General features: G+C 38.4%; 1 protein-coding gene across 7 annotated transcripts in view; it reads left to right on the top strand.

The window, feature by feature from the left end:
* The window catches only part of zc3h13 (zinc finger CCCH-type containing 13), a 93,479-nt gene that overhangs the window by 32,205 nt on the left and 41,715 nt on the right, over positions 1-19,559 (top strand). For 4 of the 7 annotated variants that reach the window (XM_052014726.1, XM_052014725.1, XM_052014728.1 and 1 more), the window contains 5 exons: positions 2,578-2,778; positions 4,776-4,961; positions 9,236-9,543; positions 15,209-16,147; positions 18,620-18,811. In XM_052014726.1, the coding sequence (XP_051870686.1) occupies positions 2,578-2,778; positions 4,776-4,961; positions 9,236-9,543; positions 15,209-16,147; positions 18,620-18,811 (1,826 nt within the window). The remainder of the gene's footprint in view (positions 1-2,577; positions 2,779-4,775; positions 4,962-9,235; positions 9,544-15,208; positions 16,148-18,619; positions 18,812-19,559) is intronic. The other 3 variants (XM_052014731.1, XM_052014730.1, XM_052014727.1) reach the window with 2 other exon arrangements.

Below are 19,559 nucleotides of genomic sequence, written 5' to 3'. Positions count from 1 at the left end.
TTCGTAGCTCAGTTTCTGCCGTAATAAGTGCTGTGGATAAAGGGAAATGGGTAGGTATACTAAGATTTGCAGACTTTTCTTGTGCCTTTTGAGCTGACCACCAATAGGGTTCTCACTAAAATACTTTCTTGGCTGGTGTAGTATTAAGTGACAAGATTATGCTTTTGATGTCTTTGCTCTGTGCTTTTAGTTCTTCTGAGGAGTGCATTGATTTTGTGCAGCACTGAATTTTTATAACTTTGTGAGGCAGCGTAGGCAGAAATGATTGTGGTTTCTGAAGCAGCAACAATAAATGGTCTAGCTGTGGTACATATTGAGTAAGAATGAAGCATGTTATAGTTGTTGACATGTGGCAATTAAGTTTTGTTACCATTTTTATTTTATTGTTAATTTTACCCAGGTTCTTCTTAAAAAAATACTGTAGCCTTCAAATAATCTGTAGTTCACTTCATTATCTTGACACCATCACCCCCATCCCCACCAACCCCACAAAGGAGTCTGAAATAATAAGGGATCTATGTAGAAACATCGGAAATAGGAACAGGATAGGCCATTTGGCTCTTCGAGCCAGTTCCCCCATTCAAGATGGACACAAATTGGTAACCTGTTTATGGACACAGAAGGCATCATCCTCTTAAACTGGTACTTGCATCTGCCTTTGTGGAAGAGGGAGATTGCTTGCCATTAAGAATGTGAAGTTTTGGAAATGATAAACAGATTAAGGTGTACAATCTTTAAAACTGGTTAAATCCAGACCCAAATAAAAATCTCAGGCATTCAAAAGATACAAAGGAAGAATTAGCAGCTCAGTGTCTCACTATCATTTTCCAATTCTCTTTGAATGTAACATAGTGCCAGAAGAGTGGAAGGAGGCTAATATAATACTGTTATTTAAAAAATAAGTAGATAAGCCAAGTAATTACAGGCCTGTTACCCTAACATTGGTGATCTGCAAGTTACTGGAAATATTTTGATGGATAGCAAGAAACAATATTCAGAGAGGCACAGTTAATCGGTGACAGCATAGATTTGTTAAGTTACGTCTAACTACTAAGGTAATTTGTTGAGGTAGCAAGGAAAGTCAATGAGGGTAAGCAAGGATTTTAGTGAAGTCCTGCATGGCTGATTGATCTTGAAAGTAAAAGCATGTAGGATTGACAAAAGACATATGGGAAAAGAATTGAGTGAAAACAATGGTAAACAACAGTTTGAGTGATTGAAGGACTCTATGCAGTGGGATTTGCAGGGTTGAGAACTGAGCCTCTTGCTTTTCACTATGTTAATTAAGGATCTTGACAATGTTGGAGCCATGGTTAAGAAGTTTGTTGAGGATAACAAAACTGGCAGAGTGATTAGTAGTGAGGAAGAAGCTTGTAGGCTGCAGGAAGATATCAGTGGACTGATTAAATGGGCGTAAACATGGTAAATGGATTTCAATCTAGAAAAGAATTAGGTAATTCTTTTGTAAGGGCAAACAAAGCAAGAGAAAATATTAAAAATGGTCAAATGCTAAGGAGTGTAGAAGAACACAAACTTTGGAGTGTATATGAGTAGGTTAAGACAGCATTTAGAATGCTTGCATTTAGAATTAATACATAGTGTTATAAGAGCAGGGAAACCATTCTAGGACATGGTAAAACATTATTCTGGATACCACATTATAGGAAGTATATGACCGTACAGAAGCTGCTGAGGAGATTAGCAAGAATCTTGCCAGGTCTATAGAATTATTAGGCTGGGATGTTTTCTTTGGAAAAAGGAAACCAAGGGGAGATTTAATTCAGGTGTAGAGTTTATGAGAGGCCTAGACAGGGCAAACAGGAATTTTCCTTGGCGAGGGATTGATAACAGAGTTCATAGATTTATGTTAAAGGCTGGAAGGGTTAAAGGGAAGCTAAAAGCATAACCATTAGACACTGTGTGAAGTTTAAGCCATTTCACATCAACATTCTCTATGAATGTGACACAAAACCAAGTAAAATGGCTGCTTCTGTCATGCAGGTTATCAAGCATTGCCATGCAATTTAGTTCTTAACAGTGCCTTTAGAATATAGCTAAACTGGAGGGCCTAACTAGTGAGCTGCCCTCCACAATCCTCTTCTGCCTCTGCACAATCATTCTTTCACTGGACCCATTTTCAAAAATTTAGTAATCTGACCTCTCCATGGGACTGTTGAACCTCATTGCACTTTGTTTGCAATCCATGCTTTCACAATTCACATTATATGAACAGATATAATGTACTTTGTATTTCTATGGGCTGTATGATTAACTTTAAAAAAAACTGAAATTTGAATTGGCTTTAATCTCATAAATAAAGTCAAATGTTCACTATTAGTTTAATTTTTAAATCATTGTTCTAGCCATTGCTTTGTGATGTTTTAAGCATGCAGAGTTTTTATTCCTTCACTAAATGGATATTCCAAACTCAACGGGCGACTTTTTAAAAAAAATACTATTCCTCGACAGTTCATTTTTCCTACTGAACTGTTTATCTTTGAAGCTAAGGCAAAGACACATTTAACTTAAATTATGAGGGTGCCTTTGTTGTAACTAGTGCATTACCTTTCTTCCCAGAAAATCTTCAAAAGTACAGCAGGGTAAAAAGAAAGGACCTCGTACTCCAAGCCCGCCACCCCCTATTCATGAAGAGATTCTATCAACAAAAAAGCATAAAGAAAAGCCAAGGGCAAAAGACAGAACTGAAGAAAAAGTCCGAGAGAGTAGAGAAAGAGGAAGGGATATAGAAAGGCATAAAGAGAAAAAAGAAAAACACAGGTGAGTGACACTGTACTTGATACAGTTTATTTTTTATATTTCTCTTTCTTACAATATTGAGTAATCTGCCATTGCTACTGTACATAACACAGTACAGGTTAAATTAGGATTTTTTTGTCGTACTTAGAAGCACAACCCTATTTAAACTTAATTCCAGTGCATTATTTGGTGCTTTTACATAGATACCGGAAAAATATGACAGGTCAACAAAAGGTAGAACAAAATGAAAACAATGGAACCCTTTGCACATGAAGGCCCTTTTCCCAGAAAAAGTATTTTATGTTTAGCAAATTTTCAAAAAGATATGCTGCACATTTTTTTCAAAAATACATTAATAGTTTTGAAATCAACCGACTTCCAAATTATAAAAAACAGAAAAAAAACATAGGACCAGGCAGCATGCATGGATTTAGAATCCAAGACCTTTTATTTGTATTTTGAAAGGGATGTCACTGTCCTGAAACTTTGACTCATTTTCTCCTTTCTCAGTTGTCGCCCAACTATTTAAAGTATTTTCTGCTTTTCTTTTGTATTTCCAGCCATATTTTCTTTTGATTTCCTAGTTATATTCGACTCCTGGTTTGAATTCAGTGTGTTTAGTCTGCCCACATTTAAGCAGCAGCTCAGTATCTCTCTGTGCCGTACAGAAGTCTGAGGACTTCAGTTGAGTAACTACATCCTGAGCTTTTCAGTTCAAAATAATGACGTATTTGAATTAAACATCCCTTAAAAACTAAAAACAAGTACATTGATTCAACTTTGCTTGTTGAAGCTAAATGTTTTTTTAAAACTAACTTGCAACAATTAAGTGGATATTTAGAAGAACTGTGTGTCTGGATTGGTTCTGGAAATGTTGGCTTCTGTTTAAGTGCCTGTTATGACTCCTGATCAGAGGAAAAGGCAGAATTATAGTGGTTTTAAATTATGAACCGTGGGACCATGTTACACAGTGATTAATTTTCTACTCCATTGTTTGAATGAGACTTCAGTAAGTTATTATACCTTTAAACTTTTTACCATTGGTCTGCCTTCAAGTAGGCATCTTTAACGTTCAAACATAGTTTGAATTTATTCTCAAAATGTCAGGACACCTGACCAAAAACTTCATCAAGGAGTTGTTTTCAGGGGCATCTTAAAGGAGGGAAGTGAGAGAGAGGGAGATGTAGAAAGGTTTAGAGAGAGAATTCCAGAGTAAATTGGCAGCTGAAGCCGTGGCTGCTAGGAATGAAGTGAATAACTGAGGACAGAATTGAAGGAGTGCAGAGATCATTGAGGGTTATAAGGCTGAAGGAAATTAAAAATGGGGAAGGGTAAGGTCATAGAAATTTGAAAAATAAGTCTGATTGTTTTAAAATCAATTAGTTATGTAACCAAGAACTAATGCAGGTGAACAAACACAAGAAATGGGTGACAGGATTTGACATAGTTCAGTATACAGGCTTCATGGTTTTGAACAATCTCAAATTTACTGATGTTAGAACAAAGGAGGCAGGTCAGAGAGCTGAAATAGCAGTACACTCTTCAAATGATTGGATAGAGTTATAATTTAAATATCTAAGAAACTTGCAAAATTGAGATGCCTACACCATAAAAATATTGTCAAGATGCAAAAACACAAGCGTCAGAAGGCAAGTAAAATGTCACAATGCAGATTGGGTACCTTTTCCTTGCCTTACATCAGAATGGCCTACCAAAGGGTGTTTTATACTTCCAGCAAAGTGTAAGCATTTTCTATTTCTTTATTACTTGAATGATGATAACACAAAAATGTTGAATGTATTTCTTTATTTTCATCATTTCTAATTGTGCTGTTTTACAAGTTGTGACTGAAACGGACTTTTAAAATAATCTATTTATATTATTCTGTGCATCTGAAAGAAACTTGAAAATTATGAATAGTTTAGTTAATGGATGGGTACTGTCAAACATTGCAGATAGAGTGAAGAACTGATAAAATAGACCATTGCAGGTTAGGTCTCTATCTTGTTAACTTTCAGGGATCACACTGATAGCCTTCGTAGACAGAAGAGGTCTATAAGTCCTGAAGAACAATCTGGCAGCACCTCTTCTCGTTCCAGAGAATATTCCCCACCAGCAGCAAGGAGAAAATCAGCCTCTCCAGCTCCACCTAAGTCAACTTCTTCTTCCTCTTCTCGAAAGCATTCCTTCTCTCCACGTCACAGGTATAGAATCCTCAAAACTGTGTCCACAGATAAATGGAAGTGATAGGTACAACAAATTATTTTGAAGTATACAACAAGCTTATAATGTGGATATGTACGTATACTATTAATTAGCAGAATTGTTTTTTCTATGTATGCACAATAACATAATTAAACAGGTTAGGATCCAAAGCTGGGTTGATGTTTACTCTAGTTTGTGATTTGGCATATCTGCACACAACAAACAAGCTAATCCTAATTAGGGCTGATTGTATCAGGCAAAAGATTTGACTGGAAGATGGAATGCAGAGGAAGCAAGTGATGAGTAGATTTATTTTCATATTTGTGTGATAAAGCACCAAAGTGTGCTATAATAAAAACCAAGGCATAGTGTTACTCCAAAAAAACACAGCAAAAATAAGAACTTATTTAAGAAACATTCCTGTAACTATGGTAATTAACATTTATTTTAATGTACATGCCTGTTTTTTTAAGAAAGCCTTTTCTTGAGTCATAAGTCCAAGAAACCTACGGGCTGAATGACAGTAGATTCAGAAAGATTCCTGACTTCCAATTATATTCAATTGTATTCCAATACAATATCACATAGTTAAAATGGGAATAGGGTCTCTGTCTACACAAGTCCATATATTGGTCCTCTCCAGTGCTGATAACAGTGAAACTGAGAGGCTGGATCATGCCACACTGAGCTTGCTGCCTGGAAACACCACCCACTGAGCACCCATAGCTTCTTGGACTGGATGTGTAGGGTATATCTTGCTGGCCTTCCCTACACTTGAATTCAGCAGCAAGAACTGGATGGCAATTGACATACAGTATATGCACTGAAGAAAGGCAAAGCTATGTTTGGAGTTTGGTCTTCTGTCAAAGCTGTAATTAATTTTAACAATTTTAAATATCTTTGACATTCAGAAACATTTAAACACTTAAAATTTAAAAAAATAAATTTAACGAAGAATGCATAAAACACTTAATGTTTTGGATAGTTCTTAAGCTAAGTAATTTTAAAAAAATAATATGCCTTTTCCCCTTTACCACCGAAAGTCTGTGCCTTACCAACTCCACTGAAGTCAAGTGATGATTCTCCAGTGTAATGCTGAGGAATCACAAGACAGGGTGAGTTGACAGATTCAGCCAACTGAATCAGCTAGTGAATTCCAAACTCATGGTGCATCCAAGCAAATCAAGAACTGAATTCAATCTGAGTGACTGAGTTCTTATGTTTCCATTAACTCTAACCTTAACCCTATGACTGCTCCTTCAACAACATCCTTTAAACAATCTGATAGTTAGCCTGAACACTCTAGCATAAGCCCATCTGGGTGCATAAAGTCATGTGGAATTGGATTAAGGGAATGAAGGCATGGATCAGATCAAAGTGGTAGTTAGTAGTGAGGCTAATAATCTCTGATGATGAGAAGAACAAGAAGGACATTTGCCCTATTGCCCACAGATTGACAACCTAACCCAAAATATTTAGTATAAGAAGTTTTGGGAATGAGAGTAGCCAGTTTATTGTTGCCAGTTTATCCCTTGTTAATATCTTGCTGTGGCATTTCCAGGTTAGTGTTCCAGAGGGAAAATAACAGATTAATGCTAAATAAATTTACTTTGGTGGTTAAACAGGGGTTATCCTTAGTTTAGATTCAATAATTGATTAATTCTGTAAATCTTTAAGTTTAGGAATATGAATTAGATTCAGAAGTGATTAAGAAATACTGATAATGAATCCATTGATGAAATTGTTTTAGACTTTTGAGAGGTGGAATAACAAGTTTATATTTCCTCTTAAGGGCTTTTTTTTTCCCTTTATCATTACAGAGCTTTGATATCAAGATCAGGAGTATTTGCCATTTATGTGGATTAGAAGAGCAGTGATCACTTAAAGGGTCAACATTTTTTGTTGATCATGTTCCATAAATCATTGTTCAAGTTAACATTTGAATATTCTTTAGTTGGACATTAGCCCTGTGAAATATTGAAAAGCATGCAAGTTCATTTTCTGGATCCATTATTTCTATGCCTTCAGACATAACACAGGATCCTAGTTATAGCCAGTTGTTCTCTCCCATTTTTCCCATTTGTATAAACAAGACTGCAGATTAGAAAACGAACATACCTGAAACTGTGGAATGGAAGTTGCTTGTGCCTTTTTTTTTTAAGTGGGGCAGCTTATAATACTCAAATTAGAGGTGGAGCATTCAAGGAGCATTGAGAATCTTGAATCCATGGATTAGGAGCACACAGAACCCCTGCATTAATGGCAGAATGAACACACCGCCTCACAAACTTGATCAGAAACCTCCAGTCCCATTTGTGGTAGTTCTCACATTGGCCTCATTGGTCACGTCAGAACCCTCAAAACTGGAGTAGAACTATGGGGCGGCACGGTAGTATAGTGATTAGTGTGATGCTATTACAGTGCCAATGATCGGGGTTCAATTCCTGTCACTGTCAGTAAGGAGTTTGTACGTTCTCCCCGTGTCTGCGTGGGTTTCCTCCGGGTGCTCTGGTTTCCTCCTACATTCTACCCCTACAAGATGTACGGGTAGATTAACATGGGGTTAAATGGGCGGCGTGGACTTGTTGGGCCGGAAAGACCTGTTACCATGCAGTAAATAAAGTTTAAAACAAGTTTAAAGTCATCCTGGAGGGATTCCCTCAGAAGAAGATCCCCATAATTCTTAGGTTTAGAAGGCAAGGTAACCATTTTAAAATTGCAACTCCAGAAGATATGGAGTTCCTCAGGGCGTTGTCCTAGTACTCAATATCATTAGTTGCTTCATCAAATGACCTTCCCTCCATCATAAGATCAGAAGAGGGATGTTCACTGATAACTGTACAATGCTCAATTCCATTCCAAAATCCAAAGCTAATAGAATATACCTCATTCCTGCATGCATTAAGACCTAGGCATGGTTCTTCCAGAATTCTGAAGATTCTGGAAGGGCTGCTGCAGATTGGAGAGTAGTAAATGTGACCCCATTTAACATTGGACATTTGAAAATATTTGAAGCTGTTGTTAAAGATATTGTAGTCAGGCATTTAGAAATATTCAAGGTAATCAGAAAAAGCCAACATGTTTTGTCAAAGGACTGATATCTGACCAATTTATTGGAGTTCCTTGAGGAAGTTGCATGTGCTGTGGATAAAAGGGGAACTTGCTATACATAAATTTCCAGAAGACATTTAATGAGGTGCCACATCAAAATTTATTGGGAAAAGTGAAAGCTCATAATGTAGGAGGTAACATTTGGCATGGATAGAAGTTGACTGCAAAATATAAAGTAGGCATAAATTGGTCTCTTTCTGGTTGGTACGAAATCATGCTGGGCCACAACTTTTTAACAATTTTTATAAATGTCTTGAATGATCGGCATGTTTACAAAATTTGCCAATGACACAAAGATAGGTAGGAAAATAAGTTAAGGAGAGATACAACAAGGAAAGGAAGGGGTCTAGGTAGTTAAACTGAGTGAACAAAGATGTGGCAAATGTGGGAGATGGAGAAATTGTCTCTGTGGCAGCAAAAAAAAAAGAAGCAAAGAAGTATATTATCTAAATGGTAAGAGATCGCAGAGCCTTGAGATGTGCAGGAACCTGAGTGCCATCGCACATGATTTACAAATATAGCAAGTAATTAGGAAAGCTTACAGCATATTATTTATTTTGGAAAGAATTGAATATACAAGTATGGCGATTATGCTTCAGTTATATTGGGCATTGGTGAAATCACATCTGAAGTACCATGTACAGTACCGATCTTATTTAAGGGAGCATGTTAATGTGGTGGAAGTAATTTTGAACAGGTTTCCTAGACCGATATCTGGAATGAGCACGTTTTATGAGGAGAGATCGAATAGGCTAGACATGCATCTGCTAAAATTACAACAGTACAGGAGCTCCCCGGGTTACGAATGATTTGACTTGAACACAATTCTCCCATACATTTTTAAAGCATTTTCAAGCTACTAATAATAATATAAAATGTTTCATGTTATTCATTAATGACTGGATACAGTGTATATTCTATTGGCTTAATTATGGGTAGTGTTAGGATGATTATTCAATGAAATCAAAGAATTATAGCAAGTGTATGTAGAGCAATACAGTATGGGTTACTGAGGAAAACAGATGTTTCTGACTTGGGGAGAAATTGGTTTATGGACAGTTCTCAGGAATGGAACCCTTGCGTAACCCGGGGACTGCTTGTACTTGGCAACTGTTTTAAAACTACTTTGTATAAGTGACCTTTTCAAATGTTACCTTTCTAGCAGATCACCTTCTTCTCAGAGACAACATCAAACTCCCACAGTGTCTAGACAACACTCTCCATCATCTCGGTCAGGTTCACCCGCAACAAGAAGATCATCATCTCCCCGCCACAAACGTTCCACTTCACCGTCCTATCAACGTGCAGCATCTCTGGCTCGAAAACGATCCCCTTCACCATATGCTCCACGTTCTTCATCTCCACAGAGAAAGCAAAGTCCCATAAGGCATAGGTCTTCTGGAAGAGAAAAAGGCAAACATGAGCAAGAAAAGTCGCCATTACAAGAGCGACATCATGAGAAGAGAGAAGGTAAAAAGCATTTTTGAGAAAGATTTAACTGAGTGCAAGTACGCTTTTTTAAATGTTCCAATTCCAAGTGATCCTTGACTTCTGATTATTTTTGACAGTTAAGTGCTATGACATTGAAAATTTCTATATTTGTAAATTTAGTGCAAGTATCATGCTATTATGCAAAGTGAGACACAAGCTCAAACTTGCAGTTCTCCATGTAATGAACTCCTTTCTCACTGAGGTAGTTGAAATGGATAAAGAGGGAAAATTATCCTTCAATAGGATGAAGGTTATGTCTCATAAATGGGGTAGTAAATGGGCATATTATCCAAGACATTACACCCCTGTAAACATTTTAAAACTGATTGAAAATAACAATGGGCTGGAACATGTGCCTGCATCCTTGATTGTGAAAGTAGTACATAGTCTAGAAGCTTCCTGAGGCTGAATGCTTTATTTATTATGAAAAAGAATGTGTATTCTATGAACCTATCATTTTTTACTTTCCTTTTGTCTTTTATTACTGTTTTCTCACAAGTTTTATTTGAATCTTGATTAACCTATATCGCTGAAAAGTTTGTCAAAACATTTCCTTTATAGGTTGCACCAAATTCTCCATTGACAGTAGGTACTTTACTGAAAGATATCTTCTTGTTTTAAATCCTCTAATTTTGTACCTCATTGCTAGTTGATATACTTTCCTCACCTTTTCTTTGCATGAAGTACTTGAGAGTGGATTTTTGGTTCCTATGGAATGTCTTTCTAACAAATAGGGAAGTTTTGGCTAGGTGTGTAGCATTTTTTTAAGAACAAAAGCAACTTTTACTTGAGTAGTCCTTTCATGTCAAAGAGTATGTTTAATAAAACATACACTAGTGAAATCCATTAGTTGTGGAAGCAGAGAGAAAAGGAGGAGATTTGGCAAAGAAACAGCCTTGCAATTGAATATGACTTAAGAAAATGAAAAACAGGCCTTATAGTTGCATTTAGAAAGAAAAGTATAAGGGATAGATTTGAGCCACTGGAATTGGTTGAGCACCTGACATTTGATAACAAACCAGTTGCAAAAGTTCTGAATATATTTACCAAAGAGAGGAGATTGGTGAGCTAATCTATTTGTTCTGAAAAGAAACCAAGGGGGTGTTTTATAATTTACAATACCAATGCAGTTGTAGTTGCAAGTATAAAAAAACTGAGGATAGATTAAATGGATTTGGGGATCCTGAATAAAATAGATTTCAGGAGCTCTGGCATGAATCTTGCAGAAATCTCTGAATACTGCAGTGGTGACTGGAGAAAGGCAACTCGAATTTGTTTTGTTTTAAATAGTAGCAAAAGCAAACCAAGAAATGATGAACTAGTGAGTTTGATATGTATTATGGATAGAAATAGATTCTTGAAAGGTGACCAGTTTGGGCACATGAAAGGAGATCTTATCAATCTCACCAGTTTTCTTTCAAAAGTATTTGATCAGGGTAAAATGTAATGTACTTGGTTTTCAGTAAGGCAGCTACAGTCTGAAGCATCATTTCAATGAGTGGTGTAATCGATGGAGCAATCTTCCCAGAAAGTTGGTGAAAACAATTAATAATGATGGAATGCAGTGTATGAGTATGGTGTGAGTGTGAAAAGTTTAGCACACTCGAGAGAAGAAGGTGTGTTTGTATGGATGGTTCCCACTGCTGCAGATCCCTGCCTCATCTCTGGCTATTTTTGTAGACTAAACAGATTTGAGTTTGATTGGCCTGACTAGTCATCTACTTCATTAAGAAAGAAGAGAGCAGAGCCTATTAGAGACCAAAAATAATAACTTCTGTGTGGAGTTAGAAGGCATGAGTTGGTTCTTATTGAATTCTTTCACAACCAAGGAAAATGACAAATGTAGGAAGAGGAATATGGACTTTTTGCAGATGAGGAGGAAAGCATTTCTGATGTAGTTTCCATAGATTTTACAAAGATGTTCAACAAGGCAGACTGAAGTATAGGTAAAAATAGTGAGTTGGATCCAGAATTGGCTCAGTAGCAGTATAATAGTTGATTGATCTTCACAGGCAGTTTGCAGTGGGATTTCACTCAGCACTAGGTTTTTTGCTTTTCCTTGTGCACATCATTGATTTAGATTTGAATGATTCAGAAGCTAGAAGGCAATACAAGAGTTAGCTGTGTGGTTGATAATGAAGAAGAAAGCTGTAGAAAGATATTAGTGCACTGATGAGAACAGAAATATGTTTAGTAGATTTCAATCCAGAGAAGTGAAACTTGCTGCTTTTGGCTCAGTCGCACACTGCAAGGGATATATAGTAGATGGTGGTTTGCTGTGTAGAAGGACATTGTAATACACATCCATAAGTCCCGAAGGTAACAGGGTGAGAGCTAAGATGATAATTCATGCATGTGGGATACTTCCATTTCTTTGGACAAAGGATGGAATACAAAAACAGAGGGATTGTGTTTGAAGACATGAACACTGATTGGGGTAACAGTGCAATTCTACTAAAAGAAAGCTGAGGGTAGAGAGGAGATTTATGATGCCAGGTCTGTTATAAGGAAATATTGGTTCGGTTCAGATAGTTCTCTTTGGAGGTTGAGAGGTGATTTACTGAGGTGTACAGGATTATGAGGGACTTTAACAGATTCGGCAGTAAGGGCATCTTTCTTATAATAGGAAGGTCAATATTTAGGATACAGATATTTAAAATAATTAGTAGAAGGACCAGAGGTGAATGATTAGAGGGGACTTGAGGACTAATTTTTCCATTTAGAGAGCAGTGAAGGTCTGGAGCTATACTAACAAAAGAGATAGAGATTGAACTCTTCAGCACATTTAAAAGGTATTTGGAAGAGTACTTGATGTGCTGAAACCTACAGGGCTTTGAACCAAGAGTTTGAAGCTGGATTTTATTTTTCAGATTGGTTAGTGTTACAAACCAGCAACAAAAGAAACACACCAAGTCATGTATAAGTGTTAAAAACTACTTTATTAATAACTACTTATGATAATAAGAAAAATAAAAGTAAAAATGTTAGAGTGTTAGAAGTAAAAATGTTAAATCTTAAACATTAACCCCAAAAACTAAACTTGTAGTGTGTGTCGCAAACTCCCAAACTTCAAGTCCAGGAATAGTTTTCAAAGTTCAGTTCAGCAAGCCATAAGGTGAAACATGAGCAAAGGCTTCTTCAAAACCACCGTTGACTGAAGAGGAAATGTGGATGTAGAGAGAAAATAGAGAGTAATTACGAAATCCAAATGTTCCACGATGGAACCCATACGACACCTCAGTGTCTACTCAGCAGTGACTACTCCACCGCATCTGCCTCACCCCGAAAGGCACTCGAATCGTGACTGTCCACACAAATACCTGTTTCCTTCTACAGGTCAACAACAAAGTGAACTCCACTGCTTTGTTCCGAAGTATCTGCCACCCCGAAAGGCATCTGAGATGTGGCCGTCCACACAAATACCTGTTTCCCTTTACAGGTCAACAACAAAGTGGACTCCACTGGATTACTCCAACAATCCATACGTGGATTGTAGTGACAGACACAGTTACTGTATTTCATCCATCGATAGAGACTACCAGGCTGGTCTCTCCCTCTCCCTCTCCCTTCAAAAACGTCATTACGTCCTTTATCTTCTGTTGTCGTAACCATGCCACACACACACACACCACTATGCTCTATCTTAAAGGGACATTCACCAATAGTAACTTAGTCCGTAACATTAGAACCTTTTCAGCTGGCAAGAACTTGATGGATTGGATGGTCATTTTGCCATAAATTTCAATGACAATGATTACATCGTGCAACTACCGGGAAAGTAGAAGGTGAACTAAATTGGAGCAACACACACAAACTGCTGGAGGACCTCAGCAGGTCAGGCAGCATCTATAGAGGGAAATAAACAGTTGACGTTTCAGGTGGAGACCCTTCATCAGTATGGGAAATGAAGAGGGCAGAAGCCAGAATAAGAAGGTTTGGGCAGGGGAAGGAGCACAGGCTAGCAGGTAATAGATGAGTCCAGGTGAGGGGGGGAAGGTAGGTAGGTGGGTGGGGGAGGGGGATGAAAGTGAGTGATGTAAAAAGCTGAAAGGTGATAGGTAGAAGAGGCAAAGGACTGAAGGAGGAGGAGTCTGGTAGGAGAGGACAGCAGACCATGGAATAAAGGGAAGGAGGTGAGGAATAGATGGGCAGGTCATGAGGGTGTGGGAGGCAAAAGAGAAGGGGTGAGTGGGCCACAGAAGTAAGGGGAAACAAAGGGGGGGGGGCTGGAAAGGGGAGGAGTTACTGGAGGTTAGAGAAATAGATGTTGAGGCTGTCAGGTTGGAGACTACCAAGGCAGAATATGAGGTGTTGTTCTTCCAACCTGCATCCGGCCTCGATATGGCAGTAGAGGTGGCTTTGGATAGACATGTCAGTATGGGAGTGGGATGTGGAATTGAAGTGCCTGGCCACCAAGAGATCCTTGCTTTTGCGGTGGACGGAGCAAAGGTGCTCGACGAAGCAGTCACCCAATCTGTGTCGGGTCTCACTGATGTAGAGAAGGCCGCACCAGGAGCACCGGATGCAATAAGTGACACCCTTGGATTCACAGGTGAACCGCTGCCTCACCTTGCTCCAGATTCCAGCATCTGCAGAATCTCTTGTGTCTCCAATGAACTAAATTGGTTTTGTTCTTTTTTTCATCGGGCATTTCCTTTTTATTCCAAAACATTTTTGTTTTGGTCCTATAAAGTCCTTTCTATACTTAAAAATGAAAAGAAAGTTATCTGTAATTTAGTTTTATATTCTTAATTTGAATCCTTATTTGAATTTGAATTGATCTGCTATGTTAATGGATAAATGACTTGCTAGAAGTCAGTCCTTGTATCAAGACTCACTAGAGAACCATATAAAATTATTCAGAACTTGATAAAAGGATGAGATTTTATGTTTATTCTCCATTGTCCTTTATTAATACTTCTTCAATCTGATCCAAACTACTTCAATGTGAGAGCATCCTTGCCTATTTTGTGATTGCAGTTCCTCACTTTGAGCCAGATGTTCAACCAGTCTCTTGAATGGCTCATTAACTCCTTTTCATATATCCCTCAATATGTACCATTAACTCTTACTGAATTCCTTCTGAACCATATGACTTGTAAAAGAGGTATTGATGGCAACTCAATGACCTGCTGTACAAATCCATTCTTGACAACTACCATCCCTTCAGGAATGTTTAAAAAGTAGCCACAATTTATTATGTTCCATTATTTTAATGAGTATGTGCTTTACATGAAGGATGAATTGTCCCCTAATATTCTAAGTAAACAAATAAAATTAGCAGATTTGAATATCTTCAAGTTACAAAACTAAATCATTTCTACATTAAATTCATGGAACAGTATAGTGACAATTTGTTTGTAATTAATAACTAGTATTCACATTTTTTGTCTCTGGACTTTGCCTAACATATAACCAATAATTGTATCAATTTACTAAAGGGTGATTAAATAACTATTAATCAATGTTGTTTTATCTAATGGTTTTCCTAATACAGCTGCGTTGGCACACAGCCATCTAGTGCATTTAGGTTTTCACTGCATTGTCAATTGGTATCATATGCATCTTTAATCTACTTAGCTTTTTTCTCAACTAATTTATAGAGGATATTTAGTTTAGACATTAATGCAGATTTTCTTCTTAGGAAGCAGAGGAAAACGAGACAAGGAGAGCAAGGATAGTCGAGACCGGCGTGACTATGAATTGGATCAGAATTTACTCCAAGAAAGGGACGGGCGTATAACCAGGGAAACCCGTGATAACAGAAGCAATCGAGATCATAAAGAAGTAAAAGACAGCACTGAGCGCAGAGAGACCAGGGAATCTCGTGAGGTTCGTGATACAAGAGACACTCGAGATTACAAGGAGAGCAAAGACTCTCGGGATGTGAGAGAGTCACGTCCTGGCCGTGATACACATGACTATCGAGATAGCAGAGATTCCCATCGGAAAGATGAACAGCATCATGAGGACCGCAGTTACAGCAGAAGCCATGGCAGGGATGAAAGTTCCCGGACTGACATCAAGAATGATCGTCAGAGTGAAGCCAGGATTGATGGCAGGAATGAGTCCAGGGGAGACGGCCGCGGCGAGACCAGGGGAGACAGAGGAGACGGTCGGGGCGAGATCAGGGGAGATGGCAGGAGCGAGACTAGGGGGGACACCCGGGGTGAGACCAGGGGGGACAGAGGAGATGGTCGGGGCGAGACCAAGGGAGACAGCCGCAGTGAGTCCAGGGGAGACGGCAGGAGTGAGACCAGGGGGGACACCCGGGCTGAGACCAGGGGAGACAGAGGAGACGGCCGGGGTGAGTCCAGGGGAGACGGCCGGGGTGAGTCCAGGGGAGACGGCCGGGGTGAGTCCAGGGGAGACGGCCGGGGGGAGACCAGGGGAGACGGCCGGGGGGAGACCAGAGGAGACACCAGGAGCGAGACCAGGGGAGACGGCAGGAGCGAGACCAGAGATGGCCGGGGCGAGGCCAGGGGAGACACCAGGAGCGATTCCAGAGGAGAAGGCCGGAGTGAGACCAGGAGTGAAAGGGCAGCCAGAGGAAGAGGGAGAGGACCAGAATCAACTGAAAAAGGTGAGATATTAATGTTTTCATTTTAATCATTCAGGCCCATAATTCAAATTTTATGACACCAGCACTCATGATTCCTGATGGAATCTTGTAGAATTCTTTCTAGTACTGTTTTGTGGGTATGTTAAAAATCTGAAATAAATACTAGATGAGATGGATTGGTAGAAGATTTCTGTCAGTGAAATCATCTGGGTATATTCCTATTTTTACAGTCACACTGGTGGTTGTGGAAAAACAAAATCATCTCTCATTTATGTCCTTGTGCATGCACTTTAACATCAATGGGTTTATTTTTGGTGTTTTTCCCTAATTTTTCATTTCATTCTGTGAATCAACTTTTGCCTTCATTTAGAAGTTACATTTAATCTAATTTGTTAAGGTGGAGATTGTTGGTATATTCAAGTGAAGGATCTGTGAGCAAGCTTTAATTTGCAAGCTGTCCACATGCATGAGTTGCACTTTGCCAATGTTTGATCATTCTTTAAAAAAAAATTGATTGATAAGGGAATCATAGTCAACAGGAATGCCATAGAGGTTTGTTCTCTCCTTAAAGGGTGGAACACAACATTTTATTTAATCATCATTTTGCCATTTCTCCAAAACATGACTCATGAGTTAATTCACCATCCTAATAATCTGTGCTTTTGTGTTTGGATCCTAACTTGCTTGGACAATTTGTTCTGCTTGACCTGAATCTCTCTCGTTCCTTTATGTAGCTGTGTGCTAAGCTTTTACGTAATAGACTGTTCTACCATGGTATCTTTTTAGAATCTATCCCCATTTGTTCCTTCAAATATCTGACCATAAATGACTTGCTGAAGTGTGTTATCATATTTCCCAGCTGACAGCACACCTGTCTCGAGACCTTTCCTTCAGTTGTTTATGTCTCCTGATTCTCCTATGAGGAGCTGGATTTAATAGTGGATCCATGCAAGCCTGAACAGGTGTACTTATTTATGTAAAGGTTGGCATAAATTTTCAAAAGCTATTTCTCAATAGAAAAATTATCAGGAGTGAGACTGACCTAGGCTTGGAATTGGGAGTAGAACTGCAACTTAGGTGGCTGATTTATACAGTAATTTTGAGTAATACCATGAACAAGGCAAGCATCTTAAAAAGGACTCCCCTTGAAACATTCAATACATTCACAAAATCCAGAGCAACTGGAACACAATGCTTCATTTGTCCACATCCTGGTTGTTGTTCTGTATGAGATTGCCCAAACTTAGCAAAAGAAGGTGGATGAAGCCAACAATCTGATAGATATATTTACAACAGAAAACCTAAAAATTGGTTCCTTGGTGTCACCTGAACCTGCATTAGGAGATCTTGGGTTCAAACCGTACATCAGGACTTGGGCAAGTAATCTGGGCTAATACTTCAGTACAATGATAAGAGGCTAACATTTGCCCTTCAACCACCAAAACATTACCGAGTCCTTTCCATATGTGTTACTATGTGAACTATCTCTGCACAAATTATTTTAAGCATAATTAGTTGGCTTTAAGTCATTGTAATTACTGAGGATGTTAAAGGAAGTAGACACAAGCAATTACTTTTTTCTCATACTTCTTGCCAGGGGTTTTTGCTGAACAAGGGGATTAATAATACCTTAAGTAATTGAAAGTCGAAAAAAAATTCTGGTGCTTGAAATCTGAAGTAAGAACAGAAAATGTTGGAAACATTCAGCAAGTCATTAAAAGAGAAATAGAAGTGACGTTTCAGGTCAAAAACCTTTCATCACAATGGGGAAAGTGAGAAGCAAGTTAATTTTAAGTTGCAGAAGAGAGTGGGGAATCCCTCTGACATGGTGAGGCCAGGATTACCAGTTTAATTCCAACATTTAAGGAGCCATTCGTTTAAGGTTTAAATGAGGAAAATAGGAAAAACAAGACAAATCAAGGGACATGTTAGAGCTGTGAAATTCAGGTCAGAGCTCTTGTTGAAAAGTGAAAGGAGAGAGGAAAAACTGGATAACCTTATCGTAAAGCAAACCATTTCAGATACACACAGAAAAAGCAAGTTATCTGAAATTGTTGAATTTGATATTGAGTCCCAGGCAGAGGTGCTGTTCCTTAAGCTTCTGTTGTGCCTTGTTGGAACAAAGCGGAGATCACATACAGGTCAGAGTGAAAGTGGGATGGAGAATTAAAGTGACAGGTGTTTATCTAGATTGAAGAAATGTGTATCTGATTGTCATACTACAAATATGTTATATATGATGAAGCTTCTGTTCAGGTTTTAGAGAGGTTTCATATCTAGGAAGGAATCTGAGGAAGCAAAAGCATACAATTCTACTTTTGACTACCTCAGGGTCTTGTATTTTGGAAAATTAATTTTGTTTATTCATGGAGATTCTATATAAAAAAAACATACTTTTACAGTGATGTTCTAGGGTTTTGTTATTAAGTGATTCTGCTGTGTTTCTGATAAAGTCCTCATTTTGTACCACAAAATAAACATTGATTGCTCCAGGGAGCCGTGGAACAACTAGAGGCGCCCAATTTGACTCACATGGCACAAGCAGTAATTACCATGAAAACTGGGATACAAGAGGTGGATACACAGAAAGAGATCGATATGATAGAGACCAAAGCAGAGATGCTTCCTTTGACAGGCGTGGCCATACGGAAAGGGAAAGGCGTGAAAACAGAGATCGGGAGAGAGGTAAGGGTAGCAATTAATAGTAGCAGTAGTACGTTGAAGGCAAACCAGTTTTCCTGTTACCTGGGTTCAGAACTGAAAATGTTTCTTTTGAATGATCCTGATATCTGATAATTTGAATAAGGAAAACTTAATTGAATGCTGAAATAAAATTTGATTTTTTTGTTTACTCTGGATTTAATTGCATTTCATGAAGGTAAAGATGGGAAGTATTGGAGGCATTCTTCATGATGTGTAAAATAGGTAGTCAGAAGCCCCCTTGGGCTTGGATGTGATATTAACGTTGTGTATAGTCTGGTTTAGCCTGATACAGTGATAGCAAGAGACCAATCAGTGACCAGGTAAACAGCTTTTGATGGCAGCCAAAGGCAATGACATCACAGTATTTAACTGGAGGTGTTTCTGCTCATGTAGTACTGAATATCATTCAAACAAAACAACAAGTAAGAAACAGTGGAAGCATTTAGGGAAGAGTCAGAGTGTTGCTACTGATGTAGATTTTGGGGTCGTTCTTAGATGACTTTGCAAAGCATTTAAGATTGAAAGTCAATTGTCTCTTCACCTCTTTAGTGATTTGTTTTAGTCTAATCCAGCTGGTGCAAGCAATTAATGTTTACTATGTTCAGAAACTAACAATTGTTAGACTGCAGAAAGGCTAAACATGCATTAAAAATGACTGATTATTTTTCTCCTCCCTCTCTTTCTCTCTCACTCACACACACTATGACAAGCTGACTGAACTGACATGGGG

The sequence above is a fragment of the Pristis pectinata genome, chromosome 4 (genome assembly GCF_009764475.1).
Source record: "Pristis pectinata isolate sPriPec2 chromosome 4, sPriPec2.1.pri, whole genome shotgun sequence".
Lineage (NCBI taxonomy): Eukaryota > Metazoa > Chordata > Chondrichthyes > Rhinopristiformes > Pristidae > Pristis > Pristis pectinata.
The sequence above is the reverse complement of the archived record's forward strand: the minus strand, read 5'-3'. Positions and strand labels throughout refer to the sequence as shown.